Source organism: Apteryx mantelli, chromosome 8 (assembly GCF_036417845.1).
Source record: "Apteryx mantelli isolate bAptMan1 chromosome 8, bAptMan1.hap1, whole genome shotgun sequence".
Lineage (NCBI taxonomy): Eukaryota > Metazoa > Chordata > Aves > Apterygiformes > Apterygidae > Apteryx > Apteryx mantelli.
In genome coordinates this window covers 22,829,664-22,850,350 of record NC_089985.1, presented here as the reverse complement: position 1 = coordinate 22,850,350, position 20,687 = coordinate 22,829,664, and the positions used below count along the sequence as shown (strand labels likewise).

General features: G+C 34.9%; 1 protein-coding gene across 2 annotated transcripts in view; it reads left to right on the top strand.

Moving 5' to 3' along the window:
- ABCD3 (ATP binding cassette subfamily D member 3) overlaps nt 1-19,184 on the top strand; it is a 35,432-nt gene extending 16,248 nt beyond the window's left edge. Inside the window, exons 4-23 of one of the 2 annotated variants that reach the window (XM_067300902.1) lie at nt 1,858-1,946; nt 3,870-3,939; nt 4,832-4,929; nt 5,649-5,772; nt 6,852-6,908; nt 9,619-9,761; nt 10,097-10,166; nt 11,572-11,641; nt 11,772-11,869; nt 11,976-12,067; nt 12,668-12,756; nt 12,841-12,913; nt 14,171-14,234; nt 14,659-14,736; nt 14,831-14,896; nt 15,001-15,090; nt 15,311-15,430; nt 15,866-15,970; nt 16,865-16,921; nt 17,713-19,184. In XM_067300902.1, the coding sequence (XP_067157003.1) occupies nt 1,858-1,946; nt 3,870-3,939; nt 4,832-4,929; nt 5,649-5,772; nt 6,852-6,908; nt 9,619-9,761; nt 10,097-10,166; nt 11,572-11,641; nt 11,772-11,869; nt 11,976-12,067; nt 12,668-12,756; nt 12,841-12,913; nt 14,171-14,234; nt 14,659-14,736; nt 14,831-14,896; nt 15,001-15,090; nt 15,311-15,430; nt 15,866-15,970; nt 16,865-16,921; nt 17,713-17,790 (1,731 nt within the window). In that variant the 3' untranslated portion in view covers nt 17,791-19,184. The remainder of the gene's footprint in view (nt 1-1,857; nt 1,947-3,869; nt 3,940-4,831; nt 4,930-5,648; nt 5,773-6,851; nt 6,909-9,618; nt 9,762-10,096; nt 10,167-11,571; nt 11,642-11,771; nt 11,870-11,975; nt 12,068-12,667; nt 12,757-12,840; nt 12,914-14,170; nt 14,235-14,658; nt 14,737-14,830; nt 14,897-15,000; nt 15,091-15,310; nt 15,431-15,865; nt 15,971-16,864; nt 16,922-17,712) is intronic. The other variant, XM_067300903.1, reaches the window with a different exon arrangement.
- The last annotated feature ends 1,503 nt before the right edge of the window (nt 19,185-20,687 follow it).

Below are 20,687 nucleotides of genomic sequence, written 5' to 3'. Positions count from 1 at the left end.
GAGCTCATATGCAAAAAGGAAGTACACAGAAGGTGGAAGCATGACAGGCTACTGAGGAGAAATATAGAGATTTTTTGCCTGTGCATGCAAGGATGGAGTGGAAAGCCAAAGCTTGGCTGGAAGTAGAACTAGTCAGGGATGTGAAGGGAACAAAGAGTGCTTTTGTAAGTGCATCAACAGCCGAAGGAAGGCTAAGGAAAATGTGAGCCTCTTGCTCAGTGGAGCAGGGACCCAGTGCAAAGAACATAAAGGCTGAGGTACTCAATGGGATTTTTTTGCTTTGTTTCTTTTACTAGCAAGGGCTGCTGTCTGGCCTCCTAGTTCCCTGAGTCTTCTAGCATAGTCTGTAAGGAATACAGCATTGTCCAGAGTAGAGAAAGATGCAGCTGGGGAGTGCTTAAGGCTGTTGGAAAAGCCACGGGACCAGACAGTAAGCATTTCTGAGTGCTGAGGGAGTTGACCTCTGTCATCTTAGAAAGGTCATGGCAATCAGAAGAGGTTACCCGTGACTGGAGAAAAGCAAGCATCACGCTCGTCTTCAAGAAGGAGGATACTGGAAACTACAGGGTGGTCAGCCTTACCTCATTCCTGGGAAGGTTGTGAGCAAATCCTCTTGGAAGCCATCTCCAACCACATGAAGAACAAGAAGGTGATTGTGAACAGCCAGCATGGATTTACAAAGGGCAGATCACATCTGACTAACCTGATTGCTTTCTGTGATGAGATGACTGTCTGTGTGGATAAGGGGAAGCAGAGGATGTTATATATTTTGACTTTAGCAAGGCATTTGATGGGTCCCATAGAGTCTTGATAGCCAAACTAAATTAACTAGGTAGGTGCAGTGAGGTGGGTGGAATACTGGCTGGATGGTTGGGCTTAAAGGTTTTTGATCAATGGTAAAAGGCTCAACTGGACATCCTGCTGTTGGAGGGAAGTGATGTTCCCCTCTATTCAGCACTCGTGAGACGGCATCTGGAGTACTGTGCCCAGTTTTGGAATCTCCAGTGCAAGGAAGACAATGACTTGCTGGAGGGAGCTCAGGAAAGAGCCATCAAGATGATTAGAAAGCTGGAGCATATGACATACGAGGGCATGCTAAGAGGGCTAGGGTTTTTTTTGACCTTAAGAAGAGAAGGATAAAGGGAGATGATAATGCTGTCCACACCTACTTGATGGTAAGGTGTGGAGAAGATGGCGACTTCTCTCAGAAATGCTCTGTGGAAGGATGAGAGGCAGTGGATACAAGTTGGGACACAGGCAATTCTGATCTGATGCAAGGAAAAAAATTCTTCACTGTAAAGGTAGTCAAAACACTGGAACAGGTCACCCAGAGCAGTTGCAAAATCTTCATCCTTGGAGACCTTTAGAATATGACTGGGCAAGACTGATCTAAGTTGCCCCTGTTTGGAGTGGGGAATTGGACTAAGGGACCTTAAGAAGTTCCTTCCAACCTATATGACTCTTATGCTTATGGCAGAACGGTGTCTCATGATAGCAACGGTTGATGCATAAACTTCTCTATTGTCTCTGCACTTCCCTCCATCTAATAACACGTAGATATGATATAATCATTTCCAGCTGGGCATATATATCAACCAAATGTAGCTTTTTAAAAGACAAACTTTTTCCATAATGAGATTTTCTTGAGTAAAAATGTAATAATGTATTTTATTTATTAAAAATATTGTATGTTAATGTATTTCCTGCAAGGTAAGCTAACAATTTGTTAGCTGGGGATGAGGGAGTAGAAGGTTGTAATATTCTTTTTTTTTTTTACAAGATAGAATTGGAACTTACTAGAAAATAAATGTGATTTTTATTCATTGTTTAACTGTTACACTGTTATTTTTGTACTAGACAGGTTATTTGCTACTTATTGCTGTCATGCTGGTAGTCCGCACATACTGTGATATTTGGATGATTCAAAATGGAACGGTCATTGAAAGGTATATATAAACTTGTTTATTTTAAACACTTTCCTGCATTTAACAGGGAAAGTGATCTATATTAGAACACAGGTTCAGACATTCTATAGCTTTCTTTTTGTTTATATAAAGCTAATTGGAAGACTGGTATAGTCATAAGTTTATAGGGTGGGGGGAATCCTATATTTTTGGAAAGAAAAATATTTTTCTCTGTTGTTGGATAGAATTTCATTTTATTTTTTTAACCAAATTTACCTCTTTTTTCCTGGAATTATTTTTGGTCTTTTTTTGTCACATGACAAAAAACACTGAGAACTTTCAATCTCATGTTGGCCTGAACTTCTGTGATAAGAGAGCACTTCAGAATACTGTAGTGCTATAGTGATTCTACAGTGAATGAAGTCAGTATTCTGTTATACTTCTACAGTGAGATGCATTTTGAGGCTTTTGATCTGTGTACATGTATAGTAATTTAAAAATCATAATCAGAAATATGTAATGCTGTTAAATTATACATACATTTTTTCGTAGTGCAATTGTAAGCAGAGATAAGGCACTATCCAAGATGTTCTTTTAAAATTTATAGCTGCTGTTCCAATGGTAAACAGCTGTTGAAGATGAAAGCATATGCAGTTCTGTGCTTTGCTAATGTTCCATAACTGGTGCAGCACTGAGGCAACTTCTTTGGGTCTCAAGCAATTATCCTTGAATTGATTTAAACTTTAAACAAGTTTAGATTTTATTTTTTTCAAAAAAAAAAAAATCTGTTGCTACATGTTTCTCCTATTTACTTTGGAACCTGTGAACTGTTGGTCTTTTTCCCCCCCCCTACATCAAAGAGATTTTTTTTTTTTTTTTAATGCTTGCCAAAAATACTTACAATTCAGAACTGATTTTGATTTTAAGTATGGGAACACTAATAAAGTTCTGTCTTGTTATCACTTCCTCTATTCAGATGGAGGACTCAGTTTCTATTCTTTCTAAGCTGTTGGTCAGCCAATAACAGCAGCTTACTCCCTCTGTCTAGCTTATACATTAATTAGCACCTTCAATTCTATAGTGTCAGGAAGACTCAAGATTTCCTGCAGTAGTTAGATCCTTTATATAGGAGAAGAGAGTTTATAGGTTATCGGGAAAAGGTGAGAATACTTTTATTTTGTATCTATTTCTAATTGAGATCACTTTTCTAGAAAAGTTCTTGATTTTTTTTTTTATTAAATATCTGAAATTAGACTTTTTCTCAGGTCTAAGTGGTGTTTTATAGTTTTTCTTTAAAAACTTGTAAGAAACTGGACAGAGTTACTTTTTAATTGGAGTTACTTTGTTGTAAATAAGTCTAAATAAATCCTTAATTTCTTTTAATTCTTGTTCCAGTCAGACTTGTGGTTGGTTTTGGTTTGGTTTTTTTGAACCACATATTTTGTCTCCACCCCTGTTGTAGGAATTTGACAAGTAATCATGATGCAGCAATTGGTACACTTTCTTCTCAGTTTTGCTTCTTATTGTCCTGTTTTCTCTATTCATTTCTTTGATTTTTTTTTTTCTTCTCTTGCATTTTTGGGGTTTATTTTGGCACACCTCTCCTTCAATTTTATACATTTCTTAAAACTCACAAGAGGTAAGTGCTACTGCAGCACTCCAGGCTGACCAGAATCTCTGAAAGCTGAGAAGGAAAGGAAAGGAACTAGTATTCTGTGGCCGCTGCAATGGTGAACACTAAATGCAAGCAGCTTCTGCAGGAGCAGGGAGATAATTGCTTCTAGTGTGCTGCTTACAGCTTAAATTACAGAAGTATAAGACTTGATCCCACAGCTGGCACTATGGTTTTCTGCAGTGACCTCCTTTCTGTGATCCACTGCGTAGCCTATTCGTCTGCTTTCAGCTTAGGAAATGCTAGTTTACAGTTTCTCTTGCAACTAACACTTAGCTTGTGGTCCTTTGCAGTGCCATCATTGGTCGCAGCAGAAAAGATTTCAAGAAATACTTGTTCAACTTCATTGCTGCAATGCCTGCTGTAAGTGCTTTTTTGTTGCCATATTTTTAGTAGAAAATATTTAAAATATAAATTAAGAAACTGAGAAAATATCTCAAATGAATGCCTCAAAATCCACAAAATCAGTTGTTCCACATGCAGGTCTGTGTTAAGATAGATTTTCATTTTTGGCTTCAGTATGTGGAAGACTGTATCAGCACAAGTTTTCATATTGATTACAACAATTTTGCTGACAGAAATATTTAGGCTTTTAGGTTTGTTTTATAGTAGTTTTGAGAAACAGTTTAACTTGTCATCTGTAGTACAGCATAATAATATTTTATGGATTGGGATCTGATGTTTAAATATTCCAGTTCTTGGATTCTTTTGACACCATTGAAAATAAAGGTTTTCTTTTTAGTCTTTAATTTTCTAAACTACTTACTGCTTTTTCTAAATCTTGTTCTTTTTTTCCCACTCTTCAGCCTTCCTTCACTCTGTCAACATCTCGACCCCCCACCTGATAGGAATAAATTACTACTATAAATTAATAGATAAAGTAGCTGTTTTAAAGTAGGTTTGAAAATGAATCAATCAGTTTTAGATAGTGTTTGTCAAATGGTGATTATTTTCTAGAGCTTATTAGGAGATATAAAGATAGGTTATTTGAACACTGTTTAACATCATATCTTTGGATGTGATAAGATCCACTGAGATTTGGGATTCTTAAAAATGTAAACCAGGACCTAATCCGTAGTCCTACAGACACTTCGGTACAGTTGGTCTTAATTGTGTTAACTGTATTACTAACTTCAAGGGGACAATTCTCCTGTTTTAAGTGCTTGCATGATCTGTGAAAACTGATCTAAAAATGTTCGTTCTTGTTGGTTAAATTTCTGTGTCTTAAATTACTATGTTGCTGTTTGTTTTTTAGATCTCTTTAGTGAATAACTTTTTGAAGTACGGTTTAAATGAACTGAAACTTTGTTTTCGAGTAAGACTCACCAAATACCTCTATGAGGAATACCTTAAGTAAGTAACAACTTGTTAAATGTCTAATGGTTGTAAAAATGAAGTTCTTTGATTAAAACGAAACCAAGCATTTCAAGAACATAGTAAGAAAGTAGTGAGCTGCTTAGTATGTATACTGTTTAAAAAGGGCTTCTAGTTGCAGTCAACTTTCAGTTAAGCATGAGTGGTTTATTCCTGGTTGTATATTGCCCCTGGCACACGTATGAAGACAGCAAAATTGGCTCCATTGAAAAAAAAAAAAATAGTTTGGATTCTACAGTGTGAAAGCTTAATTGTATGTGAATGCACTGTACTGCTTCCATTACTGGGTCAAATCCCCAAGTCCTTTAGGTACTTTCACACAGTAAAGAGATTGTACTAATAAATTTGCAGACTGAATTGGATGCATGAACCTGAGTGGCTGCCTATGCCTTTCTGCACTGAATTTTGATTGTCAGGTGTGCTGGAGCAGGGTTTCATGAGGGTTTACTAACTCAAATGCAGCACCTGTGCATAGAGCAGCCTGGGGCTCAGCTTCAGCTAAGATCACATCCTGGAGCCTAAATGTTTCTGCAGGATTTAATCTGAAACTGGTCAGGCAAAAGTACAAGCTATGGTGGCTCCATACAGTACTGAATGTCTGCACTACATTCCCCTATAGTTGTATGATGCAGGGGCTTTCCAATTATTTGAGGTCCCAGGTAATTAATTTCTGCCACTCAACCTTTTTTTTGTTTCAGAGCTTATACGTACTACAAAATGGGAAATCTGGACAACAGAATAGCTAATCCAGATCAACTCCTTACCCAGGATGTAGAAAAATTCTGTAACAGTGTAGTGGACTTATATTCAAACCTTAGCAAGGTGAGTCTTTTATAAGAAAACTTTGGGTAATAGTTGTGCATGTTTAGGATGTTATGTCAGGGCTCAAAATAATAGTTTGCAATTATAAGTGTTTTTAAACAATACATTTTTTGTAATAGTGTCTTACTTCATGTGTGTTGATCAGAGTATGGTGCCGAAAAGAATTGAGTGAGATATTATATTGTTGATTTAGCCTCTCACTTTTCCATGCCCTTTCTAAAGCATTGTTGTGGATCGTCATACTTTTATTACGTTCGTTTAAAAAAAAGCTGCTACATTCTTTGGCAGTTGAACACTAATGAGTAAACTTTCTTAGCTAGTTATTTAGGTTTCAGAGGAAAAACAATTTTTTTAGTTATATGATTACAATTTGGGGTAGGGAGATGGCTTGAATGTGTGTTTCCCTCTGTTTCAGGTGTAAATCTTGGGGTTTTGTGGTTTTTATTTTCTCCTTTTTCAGTTAATGAAAAAATTTTTAGGCTTTTTTTTTTTTTTAGTATTCTTTGGGGCTCTATTGTTTATGTAAGCATAAGTGTAAAGGAAAAAGGTTACTGAGTTTACAAACTTCTGGCTACTGAATCCATAGTTCAGCTGCTATAGCTTTGAGAGAAGGGGAGAGAACATACTGAACAGGATTGTTCCAGATTGGAACGTTGCTTCCCTCAGGTACATAGGCAACTATATGGCGTTATTCTTCCGCTCTGTGTGTTTCTGCTTCTCACAATTACTTCAGTTAAGAAAGGGGCTTAGTCCAACTTTTGTTGGTTCGTGAACGAAGATGTTATAGATTTAAAATAGTGAAGTATTGTGTGTGTGTGTGTGGTTTTTTGTTTGTTTTATGGCTAGTGTTTTATTTGAAGATCATGGTGTTATGTTCACTTCTTGCATGAGCGTGGCCAGGAAAATGTCATGTGGCTGAGATTCCTTTTATTTAGCAGTTAGTTTGCATAGTAGGTTAACTGAAATATCATGCTTTTAACGCAGAGCAATAACTGTTTGGGAGAAGGTGGGTTTGGAACACTTTTATACTGATGTTATCTTGGTGTTCTAATATGTTTTTTTCTATTCTTCTGTTGCAGCCCTTTTTGGATATAGTTTTGTATATCTTCAAGCTAACAAGTGCAATAGGAGCACAGGTAAACTGAGTGTTATTTTCAGTATTAAAAACAAGTTTCCCCTTCTTTGACTATAGCTTTGCACCCGTTTGGAGTCTTGAGGAAAACACTAGATGTTGATTATAGATTCATCCATTATTTGAAAGGATATGTCGAAAATATGCTCGTACACTAACTTTTAATACATTTAAATGCTCTCTAGCTTGACTCAAGGAAAATAAAAATACCAGAATTTGCACACACTCAACAAACTATTATAAAACACAAGAAAGTTCTTTTTTCTTCGAGCAGTTACTCAAAAATCCTGTTTACTAAAGTGTCCTTTCTGGCTGTATTATATCTTGCATGACTTTCCTTTAAGGGAGAAACCTGAGTTTCTCTTTTTCTTTATAGTTCACATAAGGTGGAGCAATTACTTGCATAGAGCTTAGTACTCTCACTGACGAAATGTGAGAAGCAGCATATTATGCTTTTCTTCAATGCTTGGAAGGGGAAGACGGGATAGGAAAGCAATTAAAAGAGACCCTGTACCGCTGAAACAAAAATTGTTTCTGAAATGACAGGCTATTAACTGTTTTGTTTGATAGATATATTTCCAGACATGAGAAAAGGTTAAAGAAACTATAGGGCAGGAGCTGTATTTCTTCCCCAATTGCTTGCTTGATTCATACTATTCTCACCTATTCCGTGGTTTAAATTATCTATAAATTTCAATAGTTTTCTTCTGAAATCTGTTCAAGTGAGCTTATATGTTGTGCTCAAATACCTTAAGGGAAAAAATTATAAGGGTATTTTAAACTACACATGAGCTGCAAAAAACTTAACTGTAAAATCAAAACACTTCAATTTCTGTTAAGATTGCTGTCTGGAAGCTTACAACCAACATTATTTAGCACTCTGGCATTTAAATACTACAATCGCATCTCTTAAATAGCAAAAATTGGGGCAGAGGGGAACAAACAAACAAAAAAACCAATCTACCTTGGATTCTACTCTGTGTTGCTGCCAAAAAGTGTGTTTTCCTCCATTTAGTGAATCTACAGAAAAGCACTTGGTAATAATAGTGGCCTTTTTCCTGGTGTCACAAGGTTGCTGAAGTTTTAAATGTTAAATCAAAAAAGCTAATTTTAAATAATAGGAATAAAAACAAATTTTATTAAATCCTGTATGACCATTATATTCAGCCCCCTTTTTTCTTTAATTAATAAGCTCAATCATTGCAAAAATAATTCTTAAACTTAAAAATGCAAAATAATGCATTATCAAAAATACTCAGGTTTCAACAAGAAGTAGCTCTGGGACACGTGATACAGATTTTGGAGTAAGGTATTGTAAACTTAAGTTGCCAAGAGCAGGCAAAAGTTTTGCCAGCCTATGTTAGTAAACTAATGCTGTTGCTGATTTCTGGTGGCTCTCTATTTGTATGGGTGTATTAATGCAGCAGGAATTATAAGAAAAGGTATTTGACTTGTAATTCGGGTTATTTGTATGGCATGGCTTTATGCAAGCTTAACCTAAGATACAGGAAAAACCCAAGATCTTGTTTAGGATCCAAATAAGCATGTGTGTGTTTTCTTGACTTTCACAACATATTAGGCAATTTTCTACTGTTACTCCAAAGTTTTTGAAGTTATGAAATTATTGCTAAGAGGAAGGTTTTTCCCTGTTGGCTGACAAATCAAGGGTTAGCACTGAGGTCTCTGGCATTTGTTTGTATCAAATAAATATTGAAAAATCATATCCAATCAGTTTAAGTTTACCTAGGAATATTTTAGGCATTATTAAGCACAGGCTATTTTTGGTAAAACTAGAAGGCTGTCAAAAGTCTTAGTAGAAGAAAGGCTCGGATTACCTGGGTTGCTTGTTGCAGCTTGTATCTGTAAGCCAGTAGTTTAATATCTCAAGAAACTTCTTTAATGCAATGATAGCGAACTTTCTCTTGCCAAGTTTCCAAAGATAGGCTTGGCTAATGCTCTGTACCTCAGATGGTCTTACTGCACCATCCAAAGGTTTCTGCTTGGTCCTTTATGCCAGCACCCAGCTTTGCCAACATTATCTCTGAGACTAAGCTGATAGGCCTAGCTGAACCTAACTAATTTTTCCATAGTCACTCAGATGTCGTTGCATTGCTCTCCCTGATACAGATCTGCAAGAAACTTATGTCAAATTCAGTTTATGCTTTTAGCTTTTTGCCGTGTGCTTCAGTGATATTCAAGCATGTTACAGCTTAAGAGGCTCATGTTGCTGTTAGTGAGCCCTGGTTGACCAAAGCTTGGGATTCAGAAGAATAAGAGATCCCTACCAGGACCACTTGTGAGAAGCAGGAGATGCATGGGTCAAGAAGGGGGCGGGGGGATTGAAATATTGACAATTATAAATGTGGCAAAAATATAGAAAAAGAAGTAGGTAGAAATGAATGGAAGGAAGTGAGAAAGAACCAGGGAATTTGTAATAAGCAGGGAGAGTAGGACATGGAGATTGCACTGGGGGAAGATAAAACTTGTGTAGAAGGCTGGGATGAGGAGGTAATTTGGGGACAGGGAATTAGGAGAAAAAGCATTGTCTCTGGCATGAAAGAGGCATGTAATGGGAATTGCAAGAGTTTGATGTTGGAGACCCATAAGGCAGGAATGAAGGAACTAATGCTTTCTGGGAATTTTGGGTACAGATGTTGCATTCTGAGACCATCTAGATGGTGAGTTTTTATTTATTTATTTTTTAATATTCACAGGGTCCAGCTAGCATGATGGCATACTTGATTGTTTCAGGGTTTTTCCTTACGCGTTTAAGAAGACCCATTGGCAAGATGACTATTATTGAACAAAAATATGAAGGAGAGTACAGATATGTCAACTCACGGCTTATTACAAACAGGTATAGATTTACTTGGATAGTAAGATATAAGTAATGTGGCATATAAATAGAGGCTGGATGTTAAAATATATTTTAAAAATCTGATGCAATTGGTCCTAAGCAAGGTGTGTATATCTTTATGAAGATTGCTACTAAATAATTCCTGTGTGCATTATATGCCTACATCAAAAGACAGCTGTAGCTGTGATATAATAAATCTATGTTTTAATGTTGTGAAAAAGTAAAAACTCTTCTTATTTCACAAGGTAACTGAAAGAATTAATATTCCTGTGCTTTGTAGTTGACTTCTTTAAAGTCTTCAGCGAAATAGTAACGTTCTTTTTTTTTCTTTTAAGTGAAGAAATTGCTTTTTATAATGGAAACTTAAGAGAAAAACAGACTATTCACAAAACCTTCCGTAAACTGGTAAGATATTTTTTTCATCTTTTAAAACATTTTAAGAAAAACTGTAATGAATTTTTGTCATGATGATTCATAAAGTTTAATTTTTCTTTTTTCACTGATCTTCTGTCAATGTTTTCTCCAGTTTTATATTGTCAGAGTTTTAAAGTTTATTTAACTCAATTTCAGTTAAGTTTATGTTCTTGAAACCATTGATGATGTGTTGGCAATCTTAAACTCGCTTCACTGGTTGCCAGCTTCACTTCAATGAATTTTTGTGTGGCAGTTGGTACTGTGATTTCAATTACAGTAATTATTGTAATTGAAATGCATTACATAAACTTTCTATGAATGTTTTGGTCAGAAAAATGATAATAGTGTAATACAGAAATGGATATGGAATCCTGCAGTATCTGACCTTTTGAAAAGTTGTCACGTGCTAATCTCTACTGAAGTTTTTTGGTTAATTAAAAAACAACTAAAATTAACTGAAAGACTTATCTCTTATCCCATTCAAAATTACTGTTGAATACAAACAAAAATAATAGAATGAATATGGAAAATATAAGGGAGAAACTGAGAAGTGGAAATGTCTAAGGTGGCTGTACATAGGCAGAAATAGCTACTTAAAAGTACTCGTAGCTCTCATGATTAAATCCGTTGCTTTCCAATTAATTGTGTTTCTAATTCTTATTTTAATACTGATTTTTTTAAAATACCATTAGCACACTGAAAATTATAATGATCCTTAATATTACTTTGCTTTCTACTTATATAAGTCTTGTCTCTTAGTCTTTGATTCCTTTTCCCATACCTTCAAATTGCATGTTCAGAGTTTAAAGGTCCCTCAGTTCATTCTTCTACCAGTTCTTTTTTCCTCGATGTCTCTGGTGTTTGTTTTGCCAGATTTTAGTATTTCTGTCCCCTCTTCCTCTTTCTCTTCCTGCCACACAATTTCATTCTTTCTTGCAAATTCTATTGTGTGTTCTTTAATCTCGACTGTAGAACTCTCTTCAAGCCTTTTTCTTAGTCTTGGTGTGTATATTAATGTGCATCAAATTATGGTGGCTTGGTGTTTCAGCTGCTACAGTCATCAAATTTAAAAATAAATTTGTAGGCCATAAGCAGAGCACACCCTTCTGATAAAATGGTCTTTATTTTGCCACTTATGTCCTTTTTACCCACCACAACTACTGTTCTCTCACTATTCTGCTTTCAAATGTAGATTGTTTTGGTCTAGAGTGCGAGTCTTTGCTAGCAGGGACACTTGTGCAATGCTTGTCATGGTTAGGTCGCAGGCATTTTTGATGTATTTTTGGCTTACTGAAAAACAAATAACTACATTTGGAATCAAACTTCTGTAATGTGATGAAAGTGAGTAAAACAAGTACTGATTTAATTTGACCTTTCTATTTCTGTAACTTATCAGGTGGAACATTTGCATAATTTCATCTTATTCCGGTTCTCTATGGGATTCATTGATACTATCATCGCTAAATGTGAGTATTTGCCCAGTGCTAATGGTCTTCTACAGATAACAAATGAAGTGCTAAAATTTTTACATGAGCGTTTTCTTTTTTTATTACTTCACTTAATGTGTAGTTTAATATTTACCCTTAAAAACTGCAGACCTTGCCACTGTGGTTGGTTACCTGGTTGTTAGTCGTCCATTTTTGAACCTGGCTGATCCTCGCCATCAAAATAGTACCCATGCAGAACTTCTGGAGGTAAACAGTACAGAATAAAAACAATTTCCTAAATTTAAATTTTGTCAGTCCACATAAACCCTTTTTTTTCTCTCTTCCCACCCCTCCCCTCCCTCGCCTACTTTAGGATTACTACCAAAGTGGAAGAATGCTACTGAGAATGTCTCAAGCTTTGGGCAGAATAGTCCTAGCGGGTCGTGAAATGACAAGATTGGCTGGGTAAACTTAATAGTAGATGAGTAAAATAATATCCCTTAAATTTATGTTGTTGCCATTTTTCATCTCACTTTTTAAAAAGGAGACTGTAGAATTAAAATAAAATGAACTTATGTGCTTTGTTCTTTGAAGCACCCTAAAAATCTAGAGGTTAGAAGCATTTGACTTGAAAAACATTGTAGTTGAAGCAATGTTAATTATCTCCACTAGTAATTTCATATTTGAATAGTACAGCATACAATTTGAATGATTAATTGAAAAAGCATTGTCAAATACATGTAAATCAATTCTGTATTACTTATTTTACCAAAATATTTAAGTTCTTGAGTTTACTTTTTTAGAAGAAAAGTTCTTTTCCAAAGTATAAATATTTGGCCATTATGAAAAGAGGTTCTTGTAAAAAAATTGCTGAAGTTGGAGACCCTCAGTGCAACTCTAAAATATAAGTACTTCTGTTCCTGTGCTGGGCTAATTTTATTGAAATCTGCTGAGTAACTTTATTGTTTTGAGAATTTAATAGAGAGCTCATTTAGACCTTATGTGGAGAACTATAATTCCTAAACCTTCTAAAGATTATTTATTGTTTGTTTATTTGTTTTTTAGTTTCACAGCTCGAATTACAGAATTAATGCAGGTTCTAAAGGACTTGAGCAGTGGCAAATATCAGCGTACTATGGTATCGCAAGAAAAGGGTAAATGTGGCATATAATATGCAATACTTGCATCTGTTCATAGTAGTCCAGTCTCTAATACTTTTTTTTTTTTCTTAATTTAAGATGTAGATAGAACGCAAGCTTCTGCTCTGATTCCTGGATCTGGAGAAATTATCAACACTGATAACCTTATCAAGTATGTGTACAAAGTTACCCCAACTTTAATATTTTTAAACTAGTCTTGCTTTTTAGTCTTTTCCTCTACCACTGTCAGTAGAGCTTTTAATGCACGTTATTACAATATGCAATTTGTGCTGTACAATAGCTTACTTAAAAATAATTCCCCCTACCCCCACTCAGCATTCCTGTTCTGTAAGTCAATCCTTTTCCTTTAATGTTAGCAGAAGACATTATGTTATCTGCTGTATGGACTTAGCCTTTTCAATAATATTTCCTGCTCTCCTTTGAAAAACTACTTCCCAGATGATTTTGTTAACATTTCTATGAGATTTCTGTTTAGGAATCTGTTGGTTACAGTTTTTATTTTATATATATATATATATTTCAGCTGTAAAAATCAGTGGCAAGTCTGTATTCATTTTCAAAACATTTCCTTATATTTCTGTATGCTTTGAAGTACTTGATAGTTCATTAGTATACTGACGTAGCAATCCATTTTTCAATTTTTTGCAGTATGAAAAACATAGTGTTGACATAGTAGTAGTACTACTAAAGCACAGGAATAAAGTAAAGCAAATTAAGAGATTAAATAATCTTGATCTCGTCACTGTGAAAAGAGATAATGTGTGGAGGGAAGGAAATGATAGAACTATAAACTGAACGGTGAGGAGGATGTCAGTAGAGAAGTCATTTGCTGTATGTCCTAGGACTGATGGAATCCAGTTTTGCTAGCAGGTTTAAAACAAAGTGCATCATTACATTTAGTTAAGGCTTGTAAAAAAACTAAAACTTAAATATAGAATTTAGTTAAAAACTAAAAATCTAGTTAAAACTAAAAATTAAAGAATTTAGTTCTTTAATCAAAAACTAAAGACAATTAAACTAAACTAGTTCTTCAGTTTAACTGAAACTAAATTTTAACTAAAACTAAAGAACTAGAATTTAGTCAACTAAAGAATTTAGTTAAAAACTAAAAGTTAAAGTTTACATCCACAGGATGTTTTGGAGGCCGAAGGTTTGGAAGGATTCAGAAGACAATCGCATAAATATATGGGGGAAAAAAAAATCAGTAGAGGTCTGCTAAACACAGAGGTATCACTTTGGTTCAAGAACTTCCTTAGCTGCTGATAGTTGGAAGCTGGGACAGTGTACTGAACAAAGTATTGCTGAAGTCTTGCTCTGTTCCTAAAGTATTTCAGTAAGTATTCAATACTAGCTGCTGTTAGGCAACTACTCTCACTTTTTTTTTTTTTCCATATCATTTTACAAATAGGTTTGATCACGTTCCCTTGGTTACACCTAATGGAGATGTTTTGATTCAAGACCTTAATTTTGAGGTAAGGCTTTAAATATCGTAGAAAAATGTTATGCTTCATAAAACATTTTAAAGTGAAGGTGATTGTTTCAGACCTGCTCTGAATTAAGAATAAATTAAAAGCAAGTGAACAAAAATGGAAGACAATGCGTTTATATGGTACGCTTAATGTTTGAACAAAATTCATTGTGGTGATAGTTTTTTAAAAAACTGTAATAAGCTATTGCCCCCCAAAATGTTTTCATTGTTAAAAGCCTGTTTTATTCAAGCCACAGTTAGTGCTAAACTGGATGGAAAGTTTTTAATTATTGGTGGAAATTACTCAGTGTAATGTCAAAAACTACTATGTACAAGTCTGTGAGGGCAATAGCATGTCTTATTGTCCATACAAATTTTTAACGGTACTTTCTCATTACCATTTCTATGTGTTGTCTTTACGTTCTTAGGTTCGATCTGGTGCAAATGTTCTGATTTGTGGGCCGAATGGGTGTGGGAAAAGCTCACTTTTTCGTGTTCTTGGTGAGGTAAGGGAATGATTTCAAATAAAAGGTGGGAGAGTCCAAAACACTGTTGTAATCAGACTTCTTTTTCTCAAGTTTAAACACTTTCTTGTTGCAGTTATGGCCTTTGTTTGGTGGGCGTCTAACTAAACCTGTAAGAGGAAAGTTGTTTTATGTTCCTCAGGTAGGACAAAGTACTTTAGTGACAGTAGCGTTCTTTTGCTCCTTAATTTGATGACTCTGTTTATAAATATTTGACATACCTTATTATTTGTAACTTTATCTCAGAGACCATATATGACTCTTGGAACACTCAGAGATCAGGTTATATATCCAGATACTTTAGAAGATCAACGAAAGAAAGGGATTTCTGACCAGGTAATAATAATTAGTTCAGTAGCCCTTATTTATCTCACTTAAATCTCATCTTAAAAATACATAAGTCACTATTAAAAATATTGCACATAGTTTGTTTTTAATATTAGTAGTATGGTTGATAGTATACCTTTATAATAGTATAACATCTTATAGCTTTTTTCAATTGTTTCTTATCTAAAATTCACTTAATCTTTATTTGTCATTACTGTTTCAATAAAAGGTACTGAAGGAGTATTTGGATAATGTCCAGCTGGGTCAAATCTTGGAACGTGAAGGAGGCTGGGATAGTGTTCAGGATTGGATGGATGTACTCAGCGGGGGAGAAAAACAGAGAATGGCAGTATGTCTCAAAAACAAATATTTACCAAGTACTGGAAATAGGTTAAAAATGAAATCAGAGTTGTAAGCATCTTTTTTGTTAATAAATACTTATTAATATTTTATTTAAAGAACAAAACAAAAAACCCTAAATACCTGAATATTGAGATCTACCTAAAACAATGCCTACCTGTACTCCTATTTTAACAGGAAACATTGAACATTTATCACTGCTTACGCTTTTGTTTATATAAGCAAAATTTGCGAAATAATGGTTTCTCAAAAATCTGCAAAGATAATATACAGCTCACAAATATCCAGTCTTCAGTGAATGTCAATTAAAAAAAAAAAATCATGCCACAGTAAATTTCTGGATGCTAATTCTTAGTTTAACTTCTAATATTGCATTATTGGTTGTGGTTCTGTGTCCACAGTAGTTTTTTGGTTTGCATTCCAGATGGCAAGGTTATTTTATCATAAGCCCCAGTTTGCAATTCTGGATGAATGCACCAGTGCTGTTAGCGTTGATGTAGAAGGCTACATTTACAGCCATTGCCGTAAGGTAAGCTTTTTCTTTTTGTTTCCCAGTAAATAAGGTGAGAAAGCACTGGTACATTCTCACTGCTCTGTGGCATACAATTTCTAGTATAAAAACACTGAACTGCGGAAGTAAAACTGCTAGCCATAGCAGTTGCTCTGTCTTTGAATGATAGGCCTCATATAATGGATGCACATACACTTCATCACTTCAGAGTATAGAATTTTTTTCATGTAGTAGTGCCTACAGAGTACAGTCTTGCATCTTACCTGTTCTCCATTGTGTTCTACATATTCATATCTAAAGTAGAATATGCCCACTGCTATTTTATGTCTTCTCAGCCATTTTTTTTATTTGTGTAGCAAATTATTCACCATCTGGTCATAATCCAGGACAGTCCACATGTCTTTGTGGCACCTTACAGAAAGATAATCTTTTTGCCTTCATGTGATTTGTGAAGGCCAGTCTGCATCCTTCAACTATGGACAAGTCCATAGTTGAGAAGATAGTAGAGAAGCCTAGTTAACTGAGTTCCTAGGAAACCAAGGAAAATTATTCACCTTTAAATTGTCAGTTTAAGTTTATAATTAATAATTTTTTTTTTTTTGCTGTTAAAGTTGCTGTTCTCAAACACCAGGTTCATTATTTTTTAGGTGCCTCCTACCTTCCCTCTCTTGCCCAGGTCACTTCATGTTTTACCAAATTATTAGGAGGAAAAGAATGTGGAAATCAAAAAATAAACAAAGCCCCACCCTTTTTTATTGTAAAATTTTGTGTTGAGACTACATGTCAATAGTCTTGAAGTTTGTATTTATGAATTGCATGTTTTTAGCTATTAGTAAGGTGAAAAATAAAGCAGTTAATTTCATTTTTCTTATGGGTTAGGTGTTATTTATTGTGTGTATTTTATTCTTGTAGGTTGGCATCACTCTCTTCACTGTCTCCCACAGAAAGTCACTCTGGAAACATCATGATGTATGTAGTCTTTGCTTTTGCTAAGGATATCTGTAGCTTGGTTGGGGGATTTGTTGTTGTTGGGTTTTTTTTCCTCTATTAAATTGACTTGAAAATGTAGTGTTCTCATTTTTACTTTCCAATGGATTGTGTTCTGTCTTTTTTACTTTCACAATCCAGTTGCAGTAATTGAAATATTCATACACTTCTGGTTATGAAAGTTGAAGAAACCGGAATCCTTAAATGTATCTATAAATGTAGCCTATAAAACAGGAAAGGTTTTTTAGCTTGCTAGATACTGTCTTGGATATCTTTTTTAGCCTCAAACAAAACTTGGAACAGAGTCAAGTAAAACAGCATAAAGTATTGCTTTCAAAAGGAACCTAATATACTTGTGCATATATATAAGCTCACCTCTAATATATGGAGATGTTTTTCTCCAAATTAAGATTTTAGTATGATAATTTTTTACACAGGCAAACTGTCAGGGGGAAAAAAAAAAATCCTGAGTTAATACACAGGGATGAATGTGTACCTAAATTATACTGTCTTAACAAACAAGATTATCAGTGTTAAGTTTAGGTATAACCATCAGCAGATTTATGAATGATATGAACAAAAACAGTATAGCTTTTTTATTTTTCTGTCAGAGGTAATTGAGTTTACTGAAACATGTGGTAGGAGAAGCTTATCTTCTGGCCAGCTGAGTTTAAGATTTTGCACTAAAACTACTTCAAAATGCAATTTTTGTGCTTTATAGAGCTAGTAATTTGGGGGGAAGTTGATAACGTGTATTTTTTCTCACTTCACAGTTTTACTTGCACATGGATGGTAGAGGAAATTACGAGTTCAAGAAGATAACTGAAGACACAGTTGAATTTGGATCTTAAAATTCATAAACTGCACTGCTACAGAGACTGATAATTACAGGAAACATGTAGAATGGCAGACACTGTACAATAAAACTATTCAGCTTGTTTTTTAAACAAATTAACTAGGATAACCTAAAACAAGCTGTTAAGTATTTACTATTATGTAGGATATTGCTAATTGTGTATATGTTGGTTTAATTATTAATATGTACTAAGAATGTCCTTATTCTTGTGGTTTAAAAACCTGCCTAAATTAAATTGGGCTTAAATCGGTGTAACCTGATTCATCCTGGGATGCAAACCATTTGAAATCGGCTGATTTGACTTTTGTAGACCTTCTTTCCCTTCAGTGAAAAGCCCTGTTAAAATTAGGGTTGCTACCTCTCTTGCTCCTGCAAAAGAGTCTTGGATTTTTGCTCTCTGTTCTATGCATATTTCTGAGTTATCTCACGTGGTGCAGGACGGTCTCCCATCTTCAGATCTGTGCCCTGTTAGACTGATGAAAGAGCCTTTTCCTTGACCAAACCTTGTGATGTAGCCAATATGCCCTTGCTTGTAAAAGATGAACTGAACCTCAAAGATGGAACTAATTCCCTTGGCTAAGAAAGTTAAGCTTGTTCTTTGGTGGGTTTTGGAATCTCTTTAGCTTTTGTCCGTGCTTAGGGTTCTGTCTGCTGCTCACCTCTATCTCTCTCCCAGCTTAGCAAGAGCTTCATCGTTCCCCCCACCCCAACCTTCTGTCAGAGAAATACTGTGATAATGAAGAGTTGAGAGGTAGTTGAGGGAGGAAAGGACTGACAGGAAAAAAACAGGAAAAGTGACATTCTGTGTATCAAACTGGATCTTTGAATATTTTTTCACATAGGGTTGTTCATATTTTCAGCTCTGAAGAAATGAATGGCTCCCACAAGTAATAGTAGAGGAAAGAATGTGGAATCACTCATTCTTATCTTGAAATCAGTAGGAGTTAGAATGGACTCAGATATTTCCTAAAATTGTCCATCTCTGGAAAATAATGTTAGTCTGTGGAGTAGCAGACTGTCATCTGTCCTGTGTGTTCAGTCCTGTGATACTCACAGCAGTTGCTTTTTCAAAGTCCCTCCCTTTCTCCTTCTTTAATTAAAAAAAAAAAAAAAAAAAAAAAAATCAGATCTCCTCATGGTTTTAGCTGCTGTTCAGATCTGAGTTTGAAAATAAGTGGTGATGGTACTTTTTGTTTGTTTTTACTCTGTGTAGAGCCTAAAATGATGCTTTTCATCCTTCAAATTTTCTTCTCATTTCTGTCCAGAGGGTTCTTGATTTCTGATGCCAATTTTTCACCAGTGATTCTCACTGTTGTCAATGGCCGCTAATCCCTATCGGTTTTCTTACTCCAAATGCCAAATCTCATTAAAGAAACTAAACTTTTTAAACAGCTTACTGTAACCAATTCTTCATATAAATGATTATTGTGGCTACCACATCACATTGACAAGCACAAATGCAGCAAAATGATTTCTATGATCAGGGAATACAAAGATATAAACTGAATTATTGTTCGGGCTCAAAAACAACAAAAAAAACCCTGTAGTTCTTTAGTGGTCCACATAAGATGCAACATAGGAATGCACTACATGAAGGCATGCATAAAATATGCAATAAATGTGCTCTCTGTACATCTATTATCAAGGGTTTAGATTTTTTAAAATCTTATAAAATTGATAGGTACTTGGATGCACTGCTGTCTGTTAATATTTACCGAGTTTAATTAGTCACTATCTTTCATATTGAGATTGCTGCCTGTTAATATTTTTCATTTATCATAATTCTTGCCCCCTACTTGTTACTAGTAACATGTTCTTTCATAGTACTCATGCCAACAGCTATTCTAGTATAAGAATACAGTGACCACAGTAGATTGATAGTGGAGGACATCAATGAAAAACACAAACACCTGTCCAAAGTCTAGCATCTTTGTGAGAATAAGACACCAGAATAAATTTTTGTGCTTGTTCCACAAGAAGGCAAATAGATGTCATATTTTACTAATTTTTTTCTGCACACTCAAATTCTCACATCAGCCTAATTTTATAATGTAGCAGATAGCAGCATGCTGTATGTGAGGTTGTAGTCTCTTTTCAATGTAACCATGAAATATGGCTGCCAGACAGCTGTTTTTGTGAAAGTTGTCAACACAAATGCAACTACTTTTCTTTAAAGGAATGTTTTAGTAGCCTTTTAGAAGGACAAAGAAAAAAAAAATTTTTAAATGAGAAAGTTGCTATTTTCCTTGTGAGCAGGGTGAATTCTGTAGTGGAATAGTGGACTTGGGATAGCTTAATTTTTTTTCCTTCTTTTTAGAGTGACAAGCAGAACCACACACAGCACACTGATGTAGCACGTCAGCAACTGGTCCCGCAATACTTTACAATAAATTGGTTAATAACAGAATTTTGCATAATCTTAAAGTTACTTTAAAAAGTAAAATATATCCAGTTCCATAACCAAGGAGGAATAGGTTTGCCTTTACAGATGTCATGAAGTTCATGAAAACTGAGGATGCTAATATCTTCTTAGGGCCAGGAACTTGATTCCTAAAAGTTTTAATTTTCTAAATATAGTGGGAGGAAAGAAAAGTATTCTTCAGAGCTTGATTGTAAAAGAGGCTTATAAAGAAAATACAAAAATGAGTGATGTTTTGGAATGGTGTTCTTAAAAGGCCTTACATTAAACTACTTAAAGATAGACTTTGTCTAATGAAGGAATGTAAAACCTAATGAAAATGATCAAGTCTCAGTTCTGTTGCAGAATTGCACTGTGATACTATATTTTAGCTGTTAGGTCTTTTTAATAGCACAAGTTGAAGTTTGGAAATGAGAATTTTAATCTATCCTAGTAAGACAAAGAACTGATAAATGTCTTCAGTCTCAAACTGT